Source organism: Anser anser (assembly GCF_964211835.1).
Source record: "Anser anser genome assembly, contig: HAP1_SCAFFOLD_159, whole genome shotgun sequence".
Taxonomy (NCBI): domain Eukaryota; kingdom Metazoa; phylum Chordata; class Aves; order Anseriformes; family Anatidae; genus Anser; species Anser anser.
In genome coordinates this window covers 50,757-72,258 of record NW_028153762.1, presented here as the reverse complement: position 1 = coordinate 72,258, position 21,502 = coordinate 50,757, and the positions used below count along the sequence as shown (strand labels likewise).

Genomic DNA, 21,502 nt, shown 5'->3' with positions numbered 1-21,502 from the left:
TTGTGTCCAGACCATTGAATTCAATTTATGTCTCCTCTGACAATTTCTGATTCCTCTTTGAATCAATTTATCCATTAACATCCTTTAAACTATATAGTATTCAATTCTACAATACAATAGTGTGCTTCATGAAAAAAAAAAATGAATCTTGTGTTTGTTGCCTGAAAATAGCAACTTATGTTGTGAGAAAACATGTATAATAATTTCCTATTTGCCTTTTTGGACTATATTTACACCTCGGTGATAATCTGGCTGTTTCTTTTGCCATACTTGTTTTGAAATGAAGTAACATTTACAGTGCTTTTCAAGATCTGGAGACACCAGAGAGTTTTAGAGACATTTTAATGACACTATTTTTCCATTTATTTTTTAATACCAGTCCATACTCTAGTGTACTCTTTGAACACTATTCAGTAAACTAATGTTTTAAGATAATTGTTCATAGTAAGTGCAAGATCTCTCACTGAATTAAAATAAGCATCGTTACTTATTTATTAATTAGGACTCTTTTATCTCTTACATTTTATTTCATATAGAGCAGCTTTTAATTTCATCTATCATTTTATTTCAGGTTCATACTCCTTATGTTTGCCACTTGACTTACCCTACCAGATTAGCGAGAGGTGGCTTTATTCTCAAAACTATAATGTATAACTTTTCTGCTTGGTAATATTTATCCATGTGTCCCCTAATTTTGTTCTCTATTGAAGTTTGTCAATCTACCCAGGAAAGTATCTAGATTTATTAATCTGTGTTTCCCAGCACTGTCTTTAGAGCCTTTCTTAGATATCTGTCATTCCCAAAAAGTGTCCTTGTTGCAAAAACTCATATTAATGGTACATGAGATGTCCCAGTTAGTCTTTCAGCAATTTCATATTTATGGTCCACAGAACTTCAAATTTCTGGATGCATTTGGACCCAATGATTTTTGAGTCCTATGCAGACAGACAAGTCAGCAAAGGTCAAATTGAAGGCATATTGATAACGGTAACAAAGGTACACTAGCTCCAATGTACTTTGGATAACTCTTTTAATCCTTCTGTTTTGCAGTTAGTCTTTTTATTTTGTGGATGAGAATTTGATCTCTTGTCTTTATCCATTCCAGTGAACATTATATAAGAACTGAAAAACAATTTTTTTTTTCTTTTTTTTTTTCTCCTCACAAATTAAACAGGTACTATCAATGTTACTTATGCCACAGTTACAGGATTGCTCACTGTAAGTAATCAGACAGAAGAGACTGTGGCTGAACCAGGAGCTGATTATGTACCTGCTTCTGGCTCACTGATTTTAGAAGAAGGAGAAACATCAGTTGCCATAAATATTACTATTCTAGAGGTAACCTCTAAACCCTTTAATTCTGTACTTTTCTGTATGATTTCAAAAGGGTAATATTTTGGGAACTAAAGCTTGCAGCCATTATTTGAAGCCCTGTGTTATATTTCACTATCATTTAGAAAGATGGTTTCAATCTTAATATTAAAATCACAAGGGATCAAATAGTCACAGAAAGCAGCTCTACCTCTGTCTAAAGGTAATAAAGTTGTCTCATTAAAACTTTACCAACTATCTAGTAGTATTTAGAACAGTGTGCTTCATGGCTGGCTACAGGCTCATACTTTTTCATTGCTGGAGATACATGCCTCTAAAATCGGTCAGTAATTTATTTGCAAGAATAGTTTAGCGTCACCACAGGATCTTTTTCATGATATATAATGTCTTACTTAATTCTTCCACGATAATCAGTTTCAGACCCAATAAAATTATTTCAGGAAAACAGAAAAATGAATTCTAGTGTCACAGTAATATTAGAGACTTGTTGTGTGATCCTTTTTGGTGACTTCTGTGGAAGTTTCTTAAAGGACAATGAGAAGAGGATGTACTGTATTTGTGTTTTGCAGGATGATATACCAGAGGTGCAAGAATTCTTCTTGGTTAATTTAACTTCAGTGGAACTCATCATGAACCATTCAACGTCATCCCCACCTAAGCTAGGTAAAAACATCTTATAGCAAATTATTTTTACTTTTCCTTTTTAATGGTTTATATTATATTACCTTGGGAGATTACCATTATTCCTCTTACTTACCAACTATGCTGAGATGAGACATGGTTATTTAGAAGAAACATCATAGAATATGAAATAGATTTATTATTACACTTAATCTCTTGCTTTTTAAACTCTGGGAAAATTTAAATTAATTTTCGTAGAGGAGTTAGTAATTATCAGTTGGAAAGGACAATTATTTGAAAAGTTTATTGGTGATTTTTTCATCTGATTTTCATTTACAAACTACAAAATGGAAAAAAAAAGTAAAAAAAAAACTTTATGTGGCTACTCTGCTCACTCTTTTAAAAAAGTCTGTTTTTATTCTTTTATCACTTTTAGGAAACATATTTTATGGTTTTCCTACTCTTGCAATGATCTTTATTATTTGCTTAGTCTGCTTCTCATTTTGCTTCTTCAGAATTCAGTAGAATAGTAGTCATTAGCTTTAAGAACTGTTGGATTATCCTGTGGTACTAAAGACTAGTTATATAATGTCAGACATCTTCTTTGACTCTTTTCCCTTTTCTTTGCATGCTTATAGAAGTGACTGAGTTAATTCGTTACAGATTGAAAGGTAACTTGCAAGACTCATTGCTGATTTGTGAATAGTTGAGTCTAAAATATGAAAGGAGTAGCATATAAGAATGAAAGATTCATCCAAACTAAACAGTGTTGTATAGTCTCACTTTCTCTTTGGCTGTCTCCTTGAACCATGACCATTTAACACTGATGTGACACTGCATTGGGTCAGCTTTACTTACAATGAGAAAATAATAGTTTTAAGTCATAAGGAAAAAATGTGTTCACATAACATGTCAGTGAATTCTTCTGGTAGAAGAAATAGCCTGACTCAAATACGTGTGTCCGCGTGTGTGTCTGTGAGCAAACTCTTACAGATCCTGGGTGAACAGATCTGACTTCAGGGTGACATGAGAAAATGCAGGAGTGAAGCAGAAATGTCTCTGATTGCCATTACTCCCTCAGGATTTGTAAACCTCAGTAACACTTCTGTTGTCTGTGTAGAGCTATTGCTCATCGTCATCTCTACCTCATAGTGACAGGCTTAGATTCATGGCAATAATCTTCTACTTTTGTTCAGTTTTATCTGAATTGATGGAAAAATGTATATGGATCTAAACATAATATACTTATGGCAGACTCGGTGAAGTCAATTTGGTTTTAGAAAGTAAGTTGAAGTTTATAAAAAGTAAACAAGTAAGTTAAGGTAGTTGTGTGGTGCGGTTGTCTGAAAAACAACAACCTATTTTCTGAGAAGTATTAAGTTTTGACTGTAAAGTTCTGGTCTCTGAAGTTAGTAGACTTTTCTGACATTAACCTATTATTTGGTGTTTTTCACACTGCAGTGTATTCAATTACGATTTCAGGCTAATTGTAAATACCTGTATGTCTTTATGGAGCAGTAGAATATTACAGTATGTGAACACCCCACAAATAAATTAATAGTTGTGTATTTGTAGTGAAATCTGAGGTGTGCCATTAGAATGTATGATGAGGCACTGAAGCACAAATAGAAGATGAAATGCTGAATCATTTATTATTCTTCCTCATTGTCTTTCTCATACTCAGAATGGCAAATGCAAAATATTGAATGTCATTGTAATAAACACTTATAGTGAAGACAAATTAAGATTCCATCGCAAATCTAGACTTTATTATTTTCTAATGTTTTATGTGCTGTTTAACTTTCTACATTTTCCTTAGTCTTTTTTTTTTTTATGCATTATTAAATATTACAGTGCTAATTCAAGACGCATTATTGCACTTCTAGTAGTAAGGACTCTTTCCAGTTATCTTGCCCACTCCCATTTTCTCCTACACATTTTTTGTAAAGACACTGTAATATTAGTACCGATTGAATAAATGCTTCTGTGATTCTTGAAAATCAAGAAAATTGATTTTATTGTTCTTTAATTTTTGTCTTTCTGTTTTGCCTTTTAGATGTGGAAGGTTTAGCTTCTCAAATTGTTATCGATGCTAATGATGGTGTAAGAGGAGTAATTGAATGGGAAGGTACCAAGTAAGTCTCATCTTCCTTGAAGAACTTACTGTGCCAATTAGTGATTGGTGTTGCCCATTTTCTTTCTAAAAGTAAAACTCCTGTTAAAAATAGGGCCATGTCTTTGAGATGGTAAAGTAATCATTCAATTCAGCTGAACTAGAAAGTGGGATTCCCACACTGAAAACAAAAATTCACTATTCATCTAATCAGAATTCTTTTACTTATTACTACTTTCACTGTTGTCCTTTTATATCACCAATTTGCCTAACCTCCCCAGCCTGCATCAACTCTTCCAGCCTCACCATTCATGTAAGCAAAAAACAAAACAAAACAAAACAAAAACCTCATGTTACTTAATTCAATTTAGATAAGAGAAAAAAGGTAAAAAGGATGCGTTAGAGAACTATAATGTAGGGAATAATTCAGAGTGAAAATGTAATAAAAATGTACTATCTTTTTCAAAAGAACATAATCAGTGAACATTGAGAATTATTCTTTTTATTTTAGTTTTGAAGTTAGTGAATCTCATGGGAATCTGACAGTAATGGCTTACCGAAACAGAGGATCATATGGCAATGTGTCTGTATTTTTTTATGCCCAAAATTTGGAGGCCCAGCTGGGTTTGGATTTTAATGTAACCTCAAGGGTAAGAAGCAACTCTAAATCTAGTACTTTTTATTCTTTCAGCTTCCGTAAAAGAATATCTTCTTGATTATTCTGCAGAATGATCAGTAGTGATGCTAGATGTTTCAGCTTGTTTCAGTTGCTTTGGTAATCTAAATAGAATGAAATAAAAATATTCTTATTCTTACTATTTATTTCTTTTTTAAAAATATATTTTTTAATATAAAGCAAAATGTAAACTTTCAAACATCGATTTCAAATTTAATTTTGATTAGACATACAAACTTTTTCATAGACTATTTTTGCAACAGGACTTTCAAAATAAATTATTCTTTCTTGTCCTCATTCTGTAATGTGCTGAACCTTTATATTTCTGATTCAATCAGTTTATAAGGAACAGAGAATATGGCTCTTCCTATGCTTTCCCTTCCTTCCTATTTCACAGAATTCTGTTTACCGTAGTCAAAAATTTCTGTGTGATATTAACTGATGTAAGTATTCGGTGCTTTATGTGTTTCAACGCTAGACTCTTTTTTTTGCTGATGGAGAAAGGCATAAATCTGTTGATGTCATGATTTTTGATGATGAGATTCCTGAAGGTGATGAGAAGTTCCAGTTAATTTTAACAAATCCATCTCTGGGGCTGGAATTAGGGGAGAACACAACAGGTAAAACTTAGTTTTAATGTTCCATTTCTTTAGAATTCTGTGGCACACATTTTAATTCCACTTTTCTGAATAATCATATTTCAGAAAGCACCATTGTCCTGCTATGGTGAATCTTTATACTCCTTTGGAAGGTTCTGAAACATCCCTGTGAAATCTGTGCAATTAAAAAGTTTATATGTAAAGCAATGAATCAGAAAGCACGAAGATGAGTTTTTCAATGTGTACTACCTCACTGAACTGAGGTCTTTTTAGAGAGTTCATAATCCTTTTCTAGGAGAGACTATATTCTTCCTGTCTAGAGATCTTCCTAGTTAAAGTGAAATGCCTTCCCATTCTCTTCAGGTAATGTCATGGACACATAAGCATTATATACACACTAAAGGAAGAATGTATTTGTGTTTATGTTATGTATTATGTTACTATATATGTATATTTATATTTTACTATGTTAACCAAAGAATATTTTCATTATTTCTTTTTCAAAAGCTACAATTACTATACTTGCCAATGATGATGGCCATGGAGTTTTGTCATTCAATAACAGCAATCACTTCTTTCTGAGAGAGCAAACATCTATCCATTTGATGGAAAGTGTTGCAGTATTGAATATTATCAGAGAACCACCTCAGGGAATATTTGGCACTGTGACTGTTCAGTATCTTGTAAGTGAGATTAATTCTTCAGAGGCAACAATGGATTTGACCCCTTCTCAAGGATATATTGTGCTCGAAGAGGGAGTCAGGTTCAAGGTAATATGCTAGTTATTACCAGAGAAGTCTAGGAAGCTTTTTTTTTGGAAATATTGGAAAGATTTCAGAAATGTCTGTGCTTTATCTTCTGTTTATTTTTTCTACTTCTTTCATTCATAAAGTGAATTGAGTCATGAGCTGTGACTGATTTCCTGTTATTATCTGATGTGGAAGTGTGTGAAAATTAAATGGGCTCATCTTTAGGTGTTTCTTAGTTTGTAAGGGTTGAGGTAAATTGAAAACAGTACACTATAGATAACGTTCATGTGTGCTTTGGAACAGTTCTTTTTATGTAGTCAATCTATAGCTGAAATGCAAACTTACTTTAAATTAAAGTGATAATTTGCAAGCCTAATAGTTAAGATCAAAGTAAAAATCCCATTCTGTGATTTAACATTTTAGTTAGTCTGAACTAAACAGAATGTGCTGCAACAAATACAAAAAGTAGAACAGTTGTCTGTCTTAGGATTGGAAAATAACTTAAGTATTAAGCTCACTGCCTCTATACTGTCCTCACAAGAATGTCAGCTACAAAATGAACTAGCTTAAGTTTGTGAATCCTGACTCTTGTAAGGTTTAATCACAATTCGATTTATTTATTTTTGCCAGTAAAGCTGGTGAAGCTAGTGTTAGCATATTACAGGCAATAGGATAGAAACTGAGACAAACTTTTCTTGGAAACACTGGTTTTCAATTTCTGGCCTTTAGATGCATTTGGAATCACAATGCAGCAGATCTATAAGAAGTTGGAGCCTTCTTAATATAGTTGGTAAATATGGTTTATTGTGGAAATGAACAGAAATATAAAACATTGTAAATTTTGTATTATTTCCAAATGCATCATCACTAACTTTTTATTTTGTACAGCAAGGCTATGCGTACCTATGAAATTTTTTGCTTGTTTGAGTAGTGTGAAGGATGACAGTGAGCCCCAAATGAAAGTGAAGCACTTAGCTTTCTCTAGATTGCTCTTTGCTAGTTTGAGATTGCCTTTAGAAGACCTGATCTTCATCCACAGTGGTGTAGGAGAGGGAAAGAAGCATCGAGAGGAAAGAGTATTTCAAATCTCTCACTATTCTTGCTTTTTTTTTTCCTTTTCCTTTTCTTTCTTGACAGCACCAGTAGTGAGATTACCCTGTTTCCCTGAAGATAGCTTAGCTGCCAACTAAAATAAATTAAAACCAACTTAACTGATTACACTTATAGCTGTGTTGTGAGTATAAACTACCCAAAAATGTATGGAATAAATAGAGAACAAAAGTATGAAATTAGGATCAAAAACTTCAGAGGATCATAGGATGAGAAAAGAAAGAAAAGAGAACAACAACAACGAAAAGTGAATATGCTCATCTTAGTGTTGCACCAATGGAGGCCACTAGATGGATGGCTTTAGAACCTCAGTCTGAACTCAGTCTGAGCTTGCCTCAATTCTGTCCTCTCCAGCTTCATGAGCTGCTCTTCTCCTGCTATGCTATCCAAAGCCTTATAGTGAAATAAATTTAAAAAAAAGGTAGCACATTCTGATAGAGCTGTGTCATCATCTGTTATCATGTCTCAATAACATTGTATGCTTGTTTTGTTATCAGACGCTGCATATTTCTGCGGTACTAGATGAAGAACCAGAAATGGATGAGCACTTCATTGTCACCCTGTTCAATCCAACTGGAGGAGCCAGACTAGGCACGAGAGTGGAAACTATGATTACAATATTACAAAACCAGGCTCCACTAGGGCTTTTCAGCATCTATACAGTTGGAAATAGGTACTTTACACTGATCAGTAAAAAGGAGATAGTTGCTCATACTCCAAAGAGATAATATTTCTCTACAATTTTGTTTTTGATGGATCGCATTAAAGAAATTCAGCAACCCAATTTGTAAATCTGTAACTTTGAAAGGTATTGTGAAATACTATTACTGCTAAACAAAAGAGTAGAAAAATGCATAAAAAGGACTATTCATAATCCAAAATTTCAATTTATTTATTATTATTTTTCTTTATAAACTAATACTTCACTAGTGCCTACATATTCCACTGATAGTATTCCATGTTAAAAGTTCCAAACCTCATATCAGTGTCCAGGAAGTCATACGTTTTATAATTTACTTTCATTTTTAAACCTGTAAAAAATATACTTTCACTGAAGGCTGTTTTTCAGAAGCAAGTGACACATATGGACTGCCATTTTTAAAAACCATTCAGCTGAAACCATACAGATTAAATAAATTTACTATTTAAATAAAAAATGTATGTATGCTATTTTATTAATACATTGATATTTAGAGTTAATAATTTATATTAATATTTAATAATAATATTATCTAAACATTTATTACGTGAATTTAATATACTTAAATTTCAGTCTGTTTAAAGATTTTGTTGAATTGCCTATGATTTTGCATGATTGTAGTAAGGATCATTGGGAAACCCTAATTAATGTAGCTACCAGTCCATCAGATACTGAAACCTGTTATTAATATTTTCTTTTTATTTCTGTTGTATATTCTGCATCTGGAATTGTACAGTAAAAATCTTATTTTTATTACAGCAATGAATATACTATAAAATAATTTTTTCCTTATTTTTATGATTCTCACATTTAGGACAAATTTCATCATAATTGAAGAAGCCAACACTACAGCTTATTTGAAAGTTTCACGGAGTAATGGGCTTAACGTTTCTGTGAGCGTTGAGTGGGAGACATCATCAGATACTGCATTTGGCATCAGTACGTTCACTTTACAGAGAATGTCCACTGCTTTTGTAGAAGTGGAGATAGTAAGAGAGTAGCCAAGCATACAGGAGATGTAGCTTGGGAATGTAAATTCAAGTATTCAGACACAATTCAGTTAATATTTTCCTATGTAAGATTTAGTAGATAAAATACTTTAGCTGCTTAAGAATCACCTTGTCATCAGCCACTTCTGCCAGTTTCAGTAATCTCTATTTCTGTCTTTGCTGCTAATATGAACATTATTGTCACTAGCCATTTATTTATTTATTTATTTGTGTGTGTGTAATAAAATTTGTTCCGTACTACTTGTAACTCAGGATCTTTCTAACACAGTATAAATGACATGTGACATGCAAGAGTCTAGCTCCTGGAGTTTAGTTCTGACAAGACGGTGCTTAGGGACCGTCTTGGAATAAAAACATGAACATGTTGTAAATGGGGAACAAAACATGAACATTTTGTAATTTGTCTTTTTTTTTTTTTTTCTTTACTACTTGCTATCTAGCTAATTCTCTTGTTAGCTAAATTCCAAGATCAATTATTATGAGTCAGACTCAAATTGCCTATATGTCTTCCATGTGCAGTTGTAATGAATGAAAAATACATTTACTGCTTAACTCTCATTATATCCTTAGCATTGTAACATTTCTATGTATTTATATACACTTATAACAAATACTAAGACACAACTTCATCATTTCTCATACTAGGTCTGGCTTTGGGAGGTAAATAATGGGAATGGGGTTAGAAAAGATCTCAAGAGTAATATAATAGTAAATAGTGTTTTTATTTTATTTTATTTTATTTTATTTTATTTTATTTTATTTTATTTTATTTTTTACTATATTGCAGGGGGTGGTATCAGTGTCCTATCTGTCTTGCAAAGTTTTGTGGAAGAATCAGCATCTGGTTGGTGTTTCTTTACCTCAAGAGAAATCCTGTACGGTGTTCTGTTGCGTATGCCTCCAGCTTTGTTTTCTACTGTCTACCAGTGGAAAGGAGTATTTGTTCCTGTTGAGGTAAATGTTTGTTTTTGAACACCAGACATGCTAGTTAATAAGGAATTTAAGTCACAATCTTACTTTTTTTTTATTCTTCTTGCAGAATTTCAGTATGTGGAATCCTACAAGTTGTGTGTCTTTCCAAATTGGAGCCTCTTCCTACCTTGTGGTTACTCATGGAGGAGCCACACAGGGAGCTTCTAACAACAGTGTGTATGCATTCATGGCTGGACACAGATTGTTGTGGGTAAATCGATTTTAATTTTAAAATCTTAAAATAGTATGGGTTGGCAAGGACCAAGGGAGGTCCTCCAGTCTGGCCATGTTTTAGAAAAAAGCACTCTGTGTGACAAGAGTTAGTTTTGTGTCCTAAAATACTACATAACTTCAGTGATGTAAGTTTGTCATAGTTAGTTGTTTACATTGTTTGTATTTTTTATATATTTACATTTGAGGGTGCAGGGAGGATTACCTGGGAATCACAGAATCACAGAATTGTCTAGGTAGGAAGAGACCTCCAAAATCACCTAGTCCAACCTCTGACCTAACATTAACAAGTCCTTCACTAAACCATATCACTAAGCTGAACATCTAAACGTCTCTTAAAGACCTCCAGGGATGGTGACTCAACCACTTCCCTGGGCAGCCCATTCCAATGCCTAACAACCCTTTCGGTAAAGAAGTTTTTCCTAACATCCAACCTAAACCTCCCCTGGCGCAACTTTAGCCCATTCCCCCTTGTCCTGTCACCAGGCACGTGGGAGAACAGACCAACCCCCACCTCTCTACAGCCTCCTTTAAGGTACCTGTAGAGTGCGATAAGGTCGCCCCTGAGCCTCCTCTTCTCCAGGCTGAACAACCCCAGCTCCCTCAGCCGCTCCTCATAAGACTTGTTCTCCAGACCCCTCACCAGCTTCGTTGCCTTTCTCTGGACTCGCTCGAGCACGTCCATGTCCTTCCTGTAGCAAGGGGCCCAAAGCTGAACACAGTACTCGAGGTGTGGCCTCACCAGAGCCGAGTACAGGGGCACAATCACTTCCCTAGCCCTGCTGGCCACGCTGCTTCTTATACAGGCCAGGATGCTGTTGGCCTTCTTGGCCACCTGGGCACACTGCTGGCTCATATTCAGCCGACTATCAACCAATACTCCCAGGTCCCTCTCGGCCAGGCAGCTTTCCAACCACTCATCTCCCAGCCTGTAGCTCTGCTTGGAAGTGGGGGAAGAAATTCTCAAGCAATCAAGTCATAGAACATTTTCTGGAAAATGTATGATAAGTTATGTTAATTCTGTAAATTAGTTGCTTATATATATATATATATATATATATAAAATATAAAGTTTTAAAAGCTATTTCATGTATAGTTTTATACATAATTTTGGAATTCTTAACATTCTATGCGTACTTTTTCTCACTATATACAATGTAATATAAAATGTATTTGTTTATATACATATGTAGATAAACATAGTCACCCTCATATTTCCCTTGCAGATACAGACTCTTTCTGTTCTGGATACCAGACGTGTGAAACATTTTGCAGTGGAGGAAGAAGACTATTTGATTATTGTGAGTCACACAAACAGTTCCAGTTCCATCCAGGTTTGAATATTCTTCAGTCTTCTCTGGCTTTAATGTGGGTAGTTTGCTTATTTCTGAAAGGATAATGAAAGGAAGTAAATCTATAAGCATGTATTTCTGACATATTATTTTTGTTTCTATTGGAAATTTATAACAGTTAAAATTCCAGACTTGTTTGGATGTATAAATACTCTCTACCTGAGTGTATAATTTACATCTGGTTTGTTTTTATTGCTACTGTTATTTCAGTTTTGAAATGTAGCATGTAAACAAAGAAGTAGCTTCTGAATATAAACCTGTTCCTCTGAAGAGCAGGCACAGCTTCTTGCAGTAGGGTTAATTACCAATTACTTACCAGTGGGCTTCTACTTTAAAGTACAGTCCACCTAAGAATATAGGAATTCAGTTCACCATAAATCTTCCCATTTTTTTTGGCATGTCATTTAGTTTTAGTTCTCTCGGTGCTAATTATGAATATATAAAGAAAAGATTTTTGTATTTCCACAGGTTTTCCAGTGGAATAAAGACATATTTGTTCTGCATCATCAGCTTCCACTTTATGGAGTTGTGGACATAGCCCTGTTTCCTAGAGGAGGCTTTACGTACCTGTTAGTTTCTTTGTCAAATACCAGCCAAAACATTCTCTTGTATCAGTGGTTGAACAACGAGTTTAGGAAGCTTCATCAAGTACCAGCAAAGGAAATAAAACATATGGAGTCCTGGATTTCTGGATCTGATGTCTTTGTAATTATTGCAAAAGGTATTTAGCAGAAAACAAAGAATGAGTTTGCTGAGTATACAATGGCTTGTTTGATAGCAAAGGCCTTTGTGGTAAAGGAGTTTAGAAAGCTATTGGAATCACTGCGGGGGTGACAGTACTCAATAAGCATTTAACCCTAGTAAGTATTTTATGAAAGTAATCTCTACTTTTTCTCTCAGAAAATAAAAGCCTTGTGCTTGTTCTCAAATACTTACAAAACAAATGAAATGCTTTCCCAGTAACAATGGGAAATAATAACTCTATTTAATCTACCTGCTTATCACACTCTTTCTAAGCTTTTCTGAGCTTTGTGCCACACACAGATCACTAGTCAGCAAAGTATACGTGTATTTTATTACAAGGTTGACATTTTATATGTCATTTTGTCTCTATGGCTACTAAAAAGTTTTTGTTGCAGTCCACAGGTTTCTTTGCAATTAGATGTTGTCTAATGTCAGTCTTAATGTTCTTGCATCGAAGTTATGCACCAAATAATAAGGAAAATAATACAATCAGTGTCACTTCATAATTAAAGCTGCCAGACTCTGGCTTTTGAATGGCCACCAGTGTGTGATTTAACTAAAAGGCAGCAAAATAATGTGAGTTTTGTCATTTTGTTCCTTGGTAGACTCTGGAAATTCTTCTGAAATTTTTGTCTGGGAGACAGGGCAGTCTACTTTTAGACACTTCCAATCTCTTCCAGTCCATGATGTAAGAAATATCCATGTCTTCATGCCTCCTTCAGGTTTAGGTAAGACTTAAATGAGATTTTTTTTTTTTCAAATCCTAGTATATAATGCTGGAATTTCAGAAATGCATGTCTTTATTTTTTCATATGTATTTATCAGACCTTAAAAGTCAGTGTAATCAGTGTTCTGCAAAGTGCACTTCTGGCATTAAGACAGTAACTTTTAAATATATGACTAAAAAAATATTCTCTTCCTCTTTGCTCCATGTAGTCCATGTCCTCCTAGCTGGTAAGGATATAACAACACTGTATGCTTGGAACTCTGAAGCGAACCAATTCTCTATAATGCTGGAAGCCCCATATGCAGATCATATCACTTCAGTTACTGCAAGGTCTCTGAACATCAGCAAGAGCTTGATTGCTTTGTCCGTTAACTCCAGCTCACAGATCTATGAACTGACCACTATTTCCAACCAGTCAGATTTTATACCTAGGTAGGCTTTTTTGTTTATATAACTTGTCTGAGACACCTTGCGTTTCTTTTTCTGTGATACTCATTTGTGATAGCGGAGACTGTTATGTTTCGTTGTATGGTGGCCTATTTCATTAGTGCTTGTTGTGGTTTAACCCAGCCGGCAGCTAAACACCACACAGCCGTTCGCTCACCCTCCCCCCTCCCTCCGTGGGATGGGGGAGAGAAACGGGAAAGTGAAGCCTGTGAGTTGAGATAGAGACAGTTTATTAAGACAGGAAAAAAATAACAATAATAATACTGATAATAGTATTAATAATAATAATGTGTACGAAACAAGTGATGCACAATGCAATTGCTCACCACCCGCTGACCGATGCCCAGCCTATCCCCAAACAGCCGGCCCCCCACCCCGGCCAGCCACCCCTATATATTGTTTAGCATGACGTCAGATGGTATGGAATACCCCTTTGGCCAGTTTGGGTCAGCTGTCCTGGGTCTGTCCCCTCCCAGCTCCTGCTGCACCCCCAGCCTGCTCGCTGGCAGGACAGAGCGAGAAGCCGAAAAGTCCTTAGCCTGGTGTAAACACTGCTCTGCAACAATTAAAACACCAGCATGTTATCAGCGCTCTTCTCATCCTAATCCAAAACATAGCACCCTACCAGCTACTATGAGCTACTTAACTCTGTCCTAACTGGAACCAGGACACAACATGTCATTCACAAAGAAAAATCTAAGTGTTCGACTCCTGGCAGTCTACCAGCACAGACAGCAAAATCTGGCCTGCTGCGAGACCAGGAGATTGCAGGAGATCTTCTTGTTCACATCGCACATAGTGCATTTTTGGCACACTGCAAGATGTTGCTCAATTCGTGCCTTCAAAGAGGACAGAAAAAAGCTGCATCCAGTTCAGAGGCAGGAACAGCCCTTCTGAGAAGCATGTCCATCCCATCATGCTGACTCCATCCCATGGGAAGGGCAAGAGTCACACACATCAGGCTGAGCCGCAAGCTCTTGAACCATGTTGTGGGCACAGTCGTGGGCATCAGGGAAGAGCCCACAGTCCCCAAACAAGAGGAGAAGCACAGCCAAGTCATTTGAAACCCAACTAGAATTGGACAGCTAAATCAGCTGAAACTGAGGTAAGCGCCAAGGGTGCTTTTCCCCTGCAGTGACATGTGTCTCCCGGCAAATGAGACAGCAAGGACTCCTTGGGCTGTGCCTCCTGCCTTGAACTCGCCCAGCTGCAAGCAGCGCTGTGCGGGAGCTGAACACAAGTTCAGCAGAAGCCCTTTGCTGCTGGCTGGATACCAATGTTTGCACGGAACAGCTCGGACCACTTATGGTAGTGCTGGGCTAGCAGCTGCCCCTGGGACACGGCGTGACCCACAAGCGGCAGCAGAGGCTCTCGGCCTTCTCTGAGGCTCACCAGTGCCTGCCAGGTGTGAAATTGAGTGTCTCCGCTCTGATCCATCCCTTCCTGCTGTGCAGGTTACGGTGTGTCCACACATGGATTTAGAACCTCAGCTTCCCAAGTCTTATGGCGGACAGAGTGAAATATACCCACCAGGTGCTGCCTCCTCTAACTCCTTTATGATATCCTCTATGATGTCAGGGGATGTTGGGGAAGATTTTCTTATTTCAGCATTGTCCTTCGCTGTTAGAGGACCTGAACAGAAAGTAGGAAGTTAACTTTGGCACCAGTGCAATTTGGAGGACCAGGGCTTCGTTTGTGAAGTCAGTGAAATGACTACCCACCCCTGGGATACCAGCTGGGCTCCAGCGCAGGAAGCAGCCGAGGGTCTGGCAAAGCCCTCCCTGGGGACACTTCTGCAACCAAAGCCCCGTGAGAAGTTTCTGTCCCAGCGCCATCTACATCAATAGCTCAGTAGGAGAGCATACCAGGGCTCGTGCCTTGACAGGGCACACACACGTGCCGGTCTATACCCTCCCACCTGCAGAGATGCCTGGCTGACGTTTGGGCTTTGAGCTGGCAGCTCTCAAAGGAAGTCAAAAGCCACAACTTACCCAGGCCATCTCCCAGAGCTTCAGTCCTGGAACCCATCTGGGAGCCTGGATCACCTTCGCCTTCGGTCCCATCTGTAAACACAAGTGGAGTCCCTCCTGTGAACTACGCCAACATACTCCTTCTGACCAGAGTGACAGAGAATGCGGTTCAAAGAGGGGACTGCTCCACGGCACTCGTCTCTCCCTGCCACTCCAGAGCATCTTGCAAACAGTTGCTGGGTGCCTGCAGTGGCACCGTGCTGGTACAAACTAAGCGTGCGTGGAGCTGCCCGGAGAAGGGCCCTCCCCGTGCCCACCCCAGGTCTCAACTCAAGCGCAAGGTGCCTGCTGGCTCTGCAGCACCTAGATGCTCCTGCCTTCCGCTGACTTACCTGGCAGATTAACCTGAGGCTCGTGGTCCACATCAGGCTGAGGTGTCGAGTAGCCAGAGCCTACGAGAACTGCTGCAATCAAGCACAGAAGAGAAACATTCCCCGTGCATGGTGTGATCTACCTCTTCCTTAGTGACCTGCAGCGACTGGAGGGGGCTCAGGCAAGGATGTGGGACCCAGACACGAGCCAGGATTTCCAAAGCCGCAAAGGGGCCTGCTGAGCTGGAGGCTCCCTCTTGGCCTCTTCCCAAATCCTCTCTCCAGGCTGTGCGCAACACCCCGCAGGGACCACGCCGCCAAAGATGTGGCCCCTCAGGTGTTTCTTACGGGAAGATCTCTGCTGGACACAAAGGAAGACCCCACTGCAGGGGGAGCGTGCAGACCCCGGGAAAAATGATCATCCATGTTTGTCATGGAGAAGCCCCCTGGCCAGTGAGCAGCTGAACCCTTGCTGAGCTAGCTCAACAAACCCTTAACAAACAGCAAGGAAATGAACACGGACAACTTACCACCTGTGGGACCCATACTGGCAGGCTCAGGAGCAGGATTCCATGGAGGCACTTGACCAGTACTGCCTGTGGGCACAAGTGGGATCAGACACAGGTAAGGGGAGCTTCCATTGCCTCTTGGGGCCTGCCTCTTCCTCAGTGACCGGGAGGCACTGGCTGGGGCTCAGGTAATGACATGGCCCAAACAGGAAGAAAAGCCTGGGTTCTTCCCTCTCTGTGGAGAGGGGCAGGGGTGGCATCTCTCCAAGTGAAGAAATATTCAGGGCTCATTTGTGCAAGCCCCCTCAAGGCACAAACGCACTTGGAAGACCCTGAATAAACTATTACAGCCCATTAGCCATCTTCCTTCAAGGAAGCACACTCGCAACGTACCTCGGGGATCCTCCTGAGGCTCCAAACCATGATCCAGCTGAGAAGCTGGATATCGAGAGCCAACATCGTCATCATCTAAAATCAAGCAGAGATGAGAGACGTTGCCATGGCATGCTGTGCTCTCCCTCTTCCCCAGCACCCTGCAGTGACTGAGGGGGCTGAGGCAATGTCACGGGACAAAGATGCAGGTGGAAATTTCCCAAGAGGGGCCAGCGGCCTCAGCCCCACAGGGGCTCAGACCCGGGCTTCTCGGCCCCAGCGCCGCTCCCGGCCCCCCCGGCAGGAAACAACCCCGCAGCAGCCACGGCCCCACCGTGCCACCCTGCGGGGCTTCTGCCTCCTGCCTGCCCCCTGCCCGCGGTGCCCGCCCGGCCCTGCTGCCATCCCGTCCCCGTCCCCTCCATCCATACGCGCAGCACCATGCCGCCCAGGGTTTGCTGTTGGCCCCGGCCCTGCCCACCCACCTGCTCCCGGTGGTCGCCATGGCGCAGCCTGGGCACCCCGGGCACACAGGGCCACCAGGAGGAGGAAGAGGACGCAGGCAGGGGCCGTGGCTCCCCACACTCGCACCATGCTTCCACCACCGCCGCTGCAGCTGGTGCTGCTGTCAGGACCGGTGCGGAGCAATGCCTGTCAGTCCCAGCAGTCCCCAGATGAGCATCTGCCTTGCCACCCTTTAATGTTGGTGTTGGGTTTTGTTTTTGTTTTGAAACATATGATGCAGGTTATGGTAAACCTTCAGGTAAACCACAGATCAATAGGGAAGAAGTCCCACACGAGGGAAGGCCGTGCTTTTCTTCCAGGCAATGGCGCATGCTTTCATGCTGCATTCGACAAAGAAGCTCTCTCCATTTTGCGCAGTGGCAACAGGCACGACTGCAACACACGCACGTGTAGGCAGCACCTGCAGGTCCCAAACCCTTAACCAATTTTTAGATAGCACCAATTTTTTATGTAGTGGCTTTCCCTTCATCCATAACCCCTTTTTTCCTTTCTTTATATCGGGTGGCTCTCCTCCATTGCTCTCTCGGTCATTTTCCTCCCCAGTGTCTGAGCAGGCACTGGGAATCGTTTCCAGAGGAAGGGTACTGCTGAAGCTACAACATTTACTCTCGGGAAAAAGAGAGTATGTAAAAGAATACATACTTCCTTTCTTTTTTCCTTTTTTTTTTTAAAAAAAACATCTCTGAAATCAACGCTGCGGCCTGGCAGCAAATAACTATGGGAGTAATGATGATTCCTCATCCTCACTGTAACGTTGTAGTTAATCTCATAAAGAAGCAATTTCCCCAGGCAGTGGCCATTTGAGATGGGAAGGGGCAGTAAGAGGAAGTTTTCCTTAGACTAGCTCTTCCCCCAGAACACCTCGTCATCCAGCAACAAATTCAGTTCACCTGCTCCGCCTGATCAGTCAAACGCGCGTCCGACTCCAGCAGTGGTTCTGACGTGGTTCGAGAATCACCTATCCACAGAATATCTCGGGTTTGTACACTCAAATAACGCAGTCTTTTCCAAATAAGGCCCAGAGCTCACACTCCGAGTGCAGCCTAACAGCACCAGAGGGCCGGTAGGCTAAACATTCCCATCCTGGCAACAGTACCGACCCGGGCAACAGTAAGCATCCCTTCTGCACTTTCCTCGTGAACATCAGCATAAGGAAACAGAGACCTCCTCGATCCAAGGTTTAAGAAACAAACACAACGGTCACCCAAGCAGGTTGTTTCCAGCAAACTAACGGAGAAATTAAGGTGACAACCGGGTGCATCCAGAGTTAGTCAGATCCTGAGGGCAGCTCCTTTGGGAAACGGAGGAGCAGCGCGCCAGATGACGGCTACCTTACAGCACACCCCTCAGAGGCACTGCTACGAAAGGAAGGCAGAAGGTTGGAACTCAATAACTCGCAAGGCGCCCGTTAAGGGGGAAGCTTTAATTTCCTCAGCAGAACCTCCTCCCTGAAGGCCGCCCAGGGACTCTTTGCTTCCCTCGGGAGACGGCAGGGACGGGGCAGGGCGGTGGGACGGACGGCCCAAAAGGCCTGAGGAAGGGCTGAGGAGCGGGAGGGAAGGGCAGGGCGAGGGCAAGGGCAAGGGCGGCCCTGGGCCTGACAGGGCACCTTGGGCCTAAGCCCGGGCAGCAGCTCCCCGTCTCACAGGGCCCGGGGGGGGCTGCCTGTAACAGGAGATGCGGGCAGGTAAATTTTACAAGCACTGCATCACAAATACCCTGCAACACCTGAACTACTCACTGGGACAGCCTCCTTCCTCGCCTCCTGAAAGCTCCAGCTGGCAAACCAAGGACAAAATGAAAGGCGGATGTGGAGGACCTCGTAAGATACTATTTTGTTCCCTGTGTGCCCACTGCTGGTGACACGTAATGCCTCCTGTTCCCAAACCACATCGGCACGTTACATCTTTACTACATGCTGAAAGGAACTCAGCAACTTGAACACAACTTAGAATTCCCCATCCCGGCAGCAGGCTGTACAGCTGAAGCTGCTTTAGCCAATAAAGTGTGTCATGCTGCCCCTCAAAGGTTTCTTCCTGGGAACGTCTGCTGTGACACTCCTGACGTATTACTTCTCGGAATGGCAGAACTGCGCTGGGTAGGCCCCACAGCAAGACTCGTATTTCTGTCCTTCCCTTTCAGGAAAGGATCTCCCACCTTGAATTTACTAATTTTCATGATGGTGATACACAAATTGAAGTTTTGAAAAACTGAATGTTGATTAACAGATTTCTAGCACAGCCTGTGCATCAAAATTCATTTCTCTCCATTCAGGTAATCTTAGTTTCTGAGTTACAGTTACAGTCAATTTTTTTTTTTTTTTGTGCTCAGAAAAACGAGGGGACTGGTTGTCCCAAGTCAGCCAGGGAACTGATCTTTGGTCGATGCACCAAGCAACTCAGCTCTCTTGGGGAAACTTAAATAGAACAGACAGATCTCCAGACGGATAAAAAAAATAAATCAAGTGATAAAAACCCAACCGACACATCTGATACCCCAGCTTATTGAACAGCACAAGGGTTTAATCTACAGGCTCTGTCCAAAGCAGCAAGAAGTGACAGATTTAATCCAAACCAGTTGCCCGCTCTCACTCTCTGATCTGGAGACGTTATTGGACAGGCATGCGTAGCAGTAACACTTGTAAACGCTGGGTTACTGCACCACAGCCCCAAATCCCTCACGGGCCCACTAAGATACTTTTACTGATTGATCCACAATAAACACTCCCAAAAAGATTCTCAACAAGTTAAACCCCGTTTAGAAAGAATCTGAGGAACCTGTCACTGCAGCAACAAAGGGCTGCAATTGTATGCAAAATCTCCAACACCCTCCTTAGCACCCTGCTAGCTCAAGGACCGTGTGGGGCTTCCGTGCCCTGAACGAGTCCACCCTGGCCGCATAATGCAGATGTAATGTTCGAGAAAGCACATACCGTTAGCGAAACTTATCAGATCCACAGCAAAAAGAAAAGGAAGTCCACAAAGGAAGGACTTTTGACCTCAGCATGCAACCCCAGTTACAAATAACTTCCTATCTACCAGCGGGCCGCGTTCCCCTGGCACTCAGTCACTCCGCAGCACGGCAGCCACCTTTGTTCTAAGGATGGCAAATTCTAGTTAGAAACGCTCTGTAGAAGAGTGATGTTGTCCCCTTTTAACATGAGCCGGCCTGCAGCACAGAGAAGGGAAAGAGGGGATTAGAGAGAGCCCAGAACCTGAGAATAATCTCGCGTTTTCAGAAAGTATTTCCTGTGGTTGAGCAGGGTTTTGCCCATCACGGTTGGTACCTCTCAGTGCTGCTACCTAGAAGGCTCACCCAGGCAGGTTTCAGACCGCGCGTCGCTCGGGTTGCACAGACACACGACACACCCAGCTGTTTCCTTGATTTTGTCTTGGAGTGAATCTCCTCTGCGTCGTCCAGCACCAAATTCATGTACTCGTCAAAGCCCTAGAAATCAGCAACAGTGGCAATTAGTTCAGCAACAACACAAACCATCGTCAGCTTTGCTGACCCAGGCTGGACAATGAAGACTAATTGTTAGCGATTTTTTTTTTCCCTTGTGCTAGCTTCTCTTGACAAGAAAAAATAGGATTGTGAATGAGGGAAAACAAACTAACGACGTAACGCGGGGTCGTGCTGATACTCACGATGATGCAGCCTTCTATCCACATGTTCACTTGCTCGGAAAGCCACACCTGGATCCTCGACCTCTGCAGAATGAAGGAGGAGAGTAAATAGGCACACAAACACCGCGAGTAGTTCTGTTCTCTCTCATGTGTTCAGAAATACCCGCTAACCATAGCCGCTAGAGCTCCCAAACACTCCAAGGAGCAACTCTCAGGGGCACTTTCAATTAACAGTCTGACATTTTAGAGTGTTATAGGACCGGGTGAATACTACACGTTTGCTGAAGAACACGTTTCCAGTCACAAGGGAACACTCCTGCACGCCCGGCTGCACGATCCCACTCCCGTTAACACGAGGGGGCAACGCCGCGCTGCGCAGCAGCTCCTTGTACCCACCAGCACGCCGCACAGCTCTCCATTCCCCACAAACCTGCCCCGAGCAACCGGTGAGAGCCGAAAACTCAGCGAGGGGGATCCCCGGACCCTCCCCGCTCCCCCCACCCCTCCCCCAAATCCCCATCCCCATCCCCTCCCCGTCCTCTCCCTGCGCTACTCACGCTCTGCAGGTAGCAGAAGATGAGGTTCTGCGGCGCTGCGTGAAGGGCTCAGCACGGGGACAAGAGCTCCAGGCCCGGAACAAGGCCTCAAGGCCCGGGCCGAGACCCCTGAGGCCCGGGCCGCCCCCCACCCGCTCCCCCGTCGCCCCCCGGCCGCAGGAAGGCTACGATGGGCTGCACCATCACCGT

General features: G+C 41.4%; 2 protein-coding genes across 2 annotated transcripts in view; one reads left to right on the top strand and one right to left on the bottom strand.

The window, feature by feature from the left end:
* LOC310891530 (adhesion G-protein coupled receptor V1-like) overlaps positions 1 to 13,379 on the top strand; it is a gene marked incomplete at its 5' end in the record, with an annotated part of 74,354 nt that extends 60,975 nt beyond the window's left edge. The window contains 14 exons of the mRNA XM_083853799.1: positions 1,175 to 1,338; positions 1,902 to 1,995; positions 4,010 to 4,088; positions 4,578 to 4,716; positions 5,221 to 5,362; positions 5,849 to 6,111; positions 7,698 to 7,873; positions 8,715 to 8,839; positions 9,698 to 9,864; positions 9,950 to 10,093; positions 11,340 to 11,447; positions 11,934 to 12,186; positions 12,815 to 12,937; positions 13,146 to 13,379. Coding sequence (XP_083709925.1) covers positions 1,175 to 1,338; positions 1,902 to 1,995; positions 4,010 to 4,088; positions 4,578 to 4,716; positions 5,221 to 5,362; positions 5,849 to 6,111; positions 7,698 to 7,873; positions 8,715 to 8,839; positions 9,698 to 9,864; positions 9,950 to 10,093; positions 11,340 to 11,447; positions 11,934 to 12,186; positions 12,815 to 12,937; positions 13,146 to 13,372 — 2,204 coding nt within the window. The 3' untranslated portion in view covers positions 13,373 to 13,379. The remainder of the gene's footprint in view (positions 1 to 1,174; positions 1,339 to 1,901; positions 1,996 to 4,009; positions 4,089 to 4,577; positions 4,717 to 5,220; positions 5,363 to 5,848; positions 6,112 to 7,697; positions 7,874 to 8,714; positions 8,840 to 9,697; positions 9,865 to 9,949; positions 10,094 to 11,339; positions 11,448 to 11,933; positions 12,187 to 12,814; positions 12,938 to 13,145) is intronic.
* A 385-nt stretch (positions 13,380 to 13,764) lies between these two features.
* LOC310891533 (uncharacterized protein) lies at positions 13,765 to 21,502 on the bottom strand. The gene is made up of 9 exons (XM_083853802.1): positions 21,314 to 21,502; positions 20,778 to 20,840; positions 20,433 to 20,577; positions 16,627 to 16,701; positions 16,255 to 16,320; positions 15,746 to 15,817; positions 15,375 to 15,446; positions 14,914 to 15,015; positions 13,765 to 13,939 (listed from the first exon to the last, which is right to left on the bottom strand). Exons 2-9 carry the CDS (start codon positions 20,799 to 20,801, stop codon positions 13,773 to 13,775), a joined length of 723 nt encoding a protein of 240 aa, XP_083709928.1. The 5' UTR covers positions 20,802 to 20,840; positions 21,314 to 21,502; the 3' UTR covers positions 13,765 to 13,772.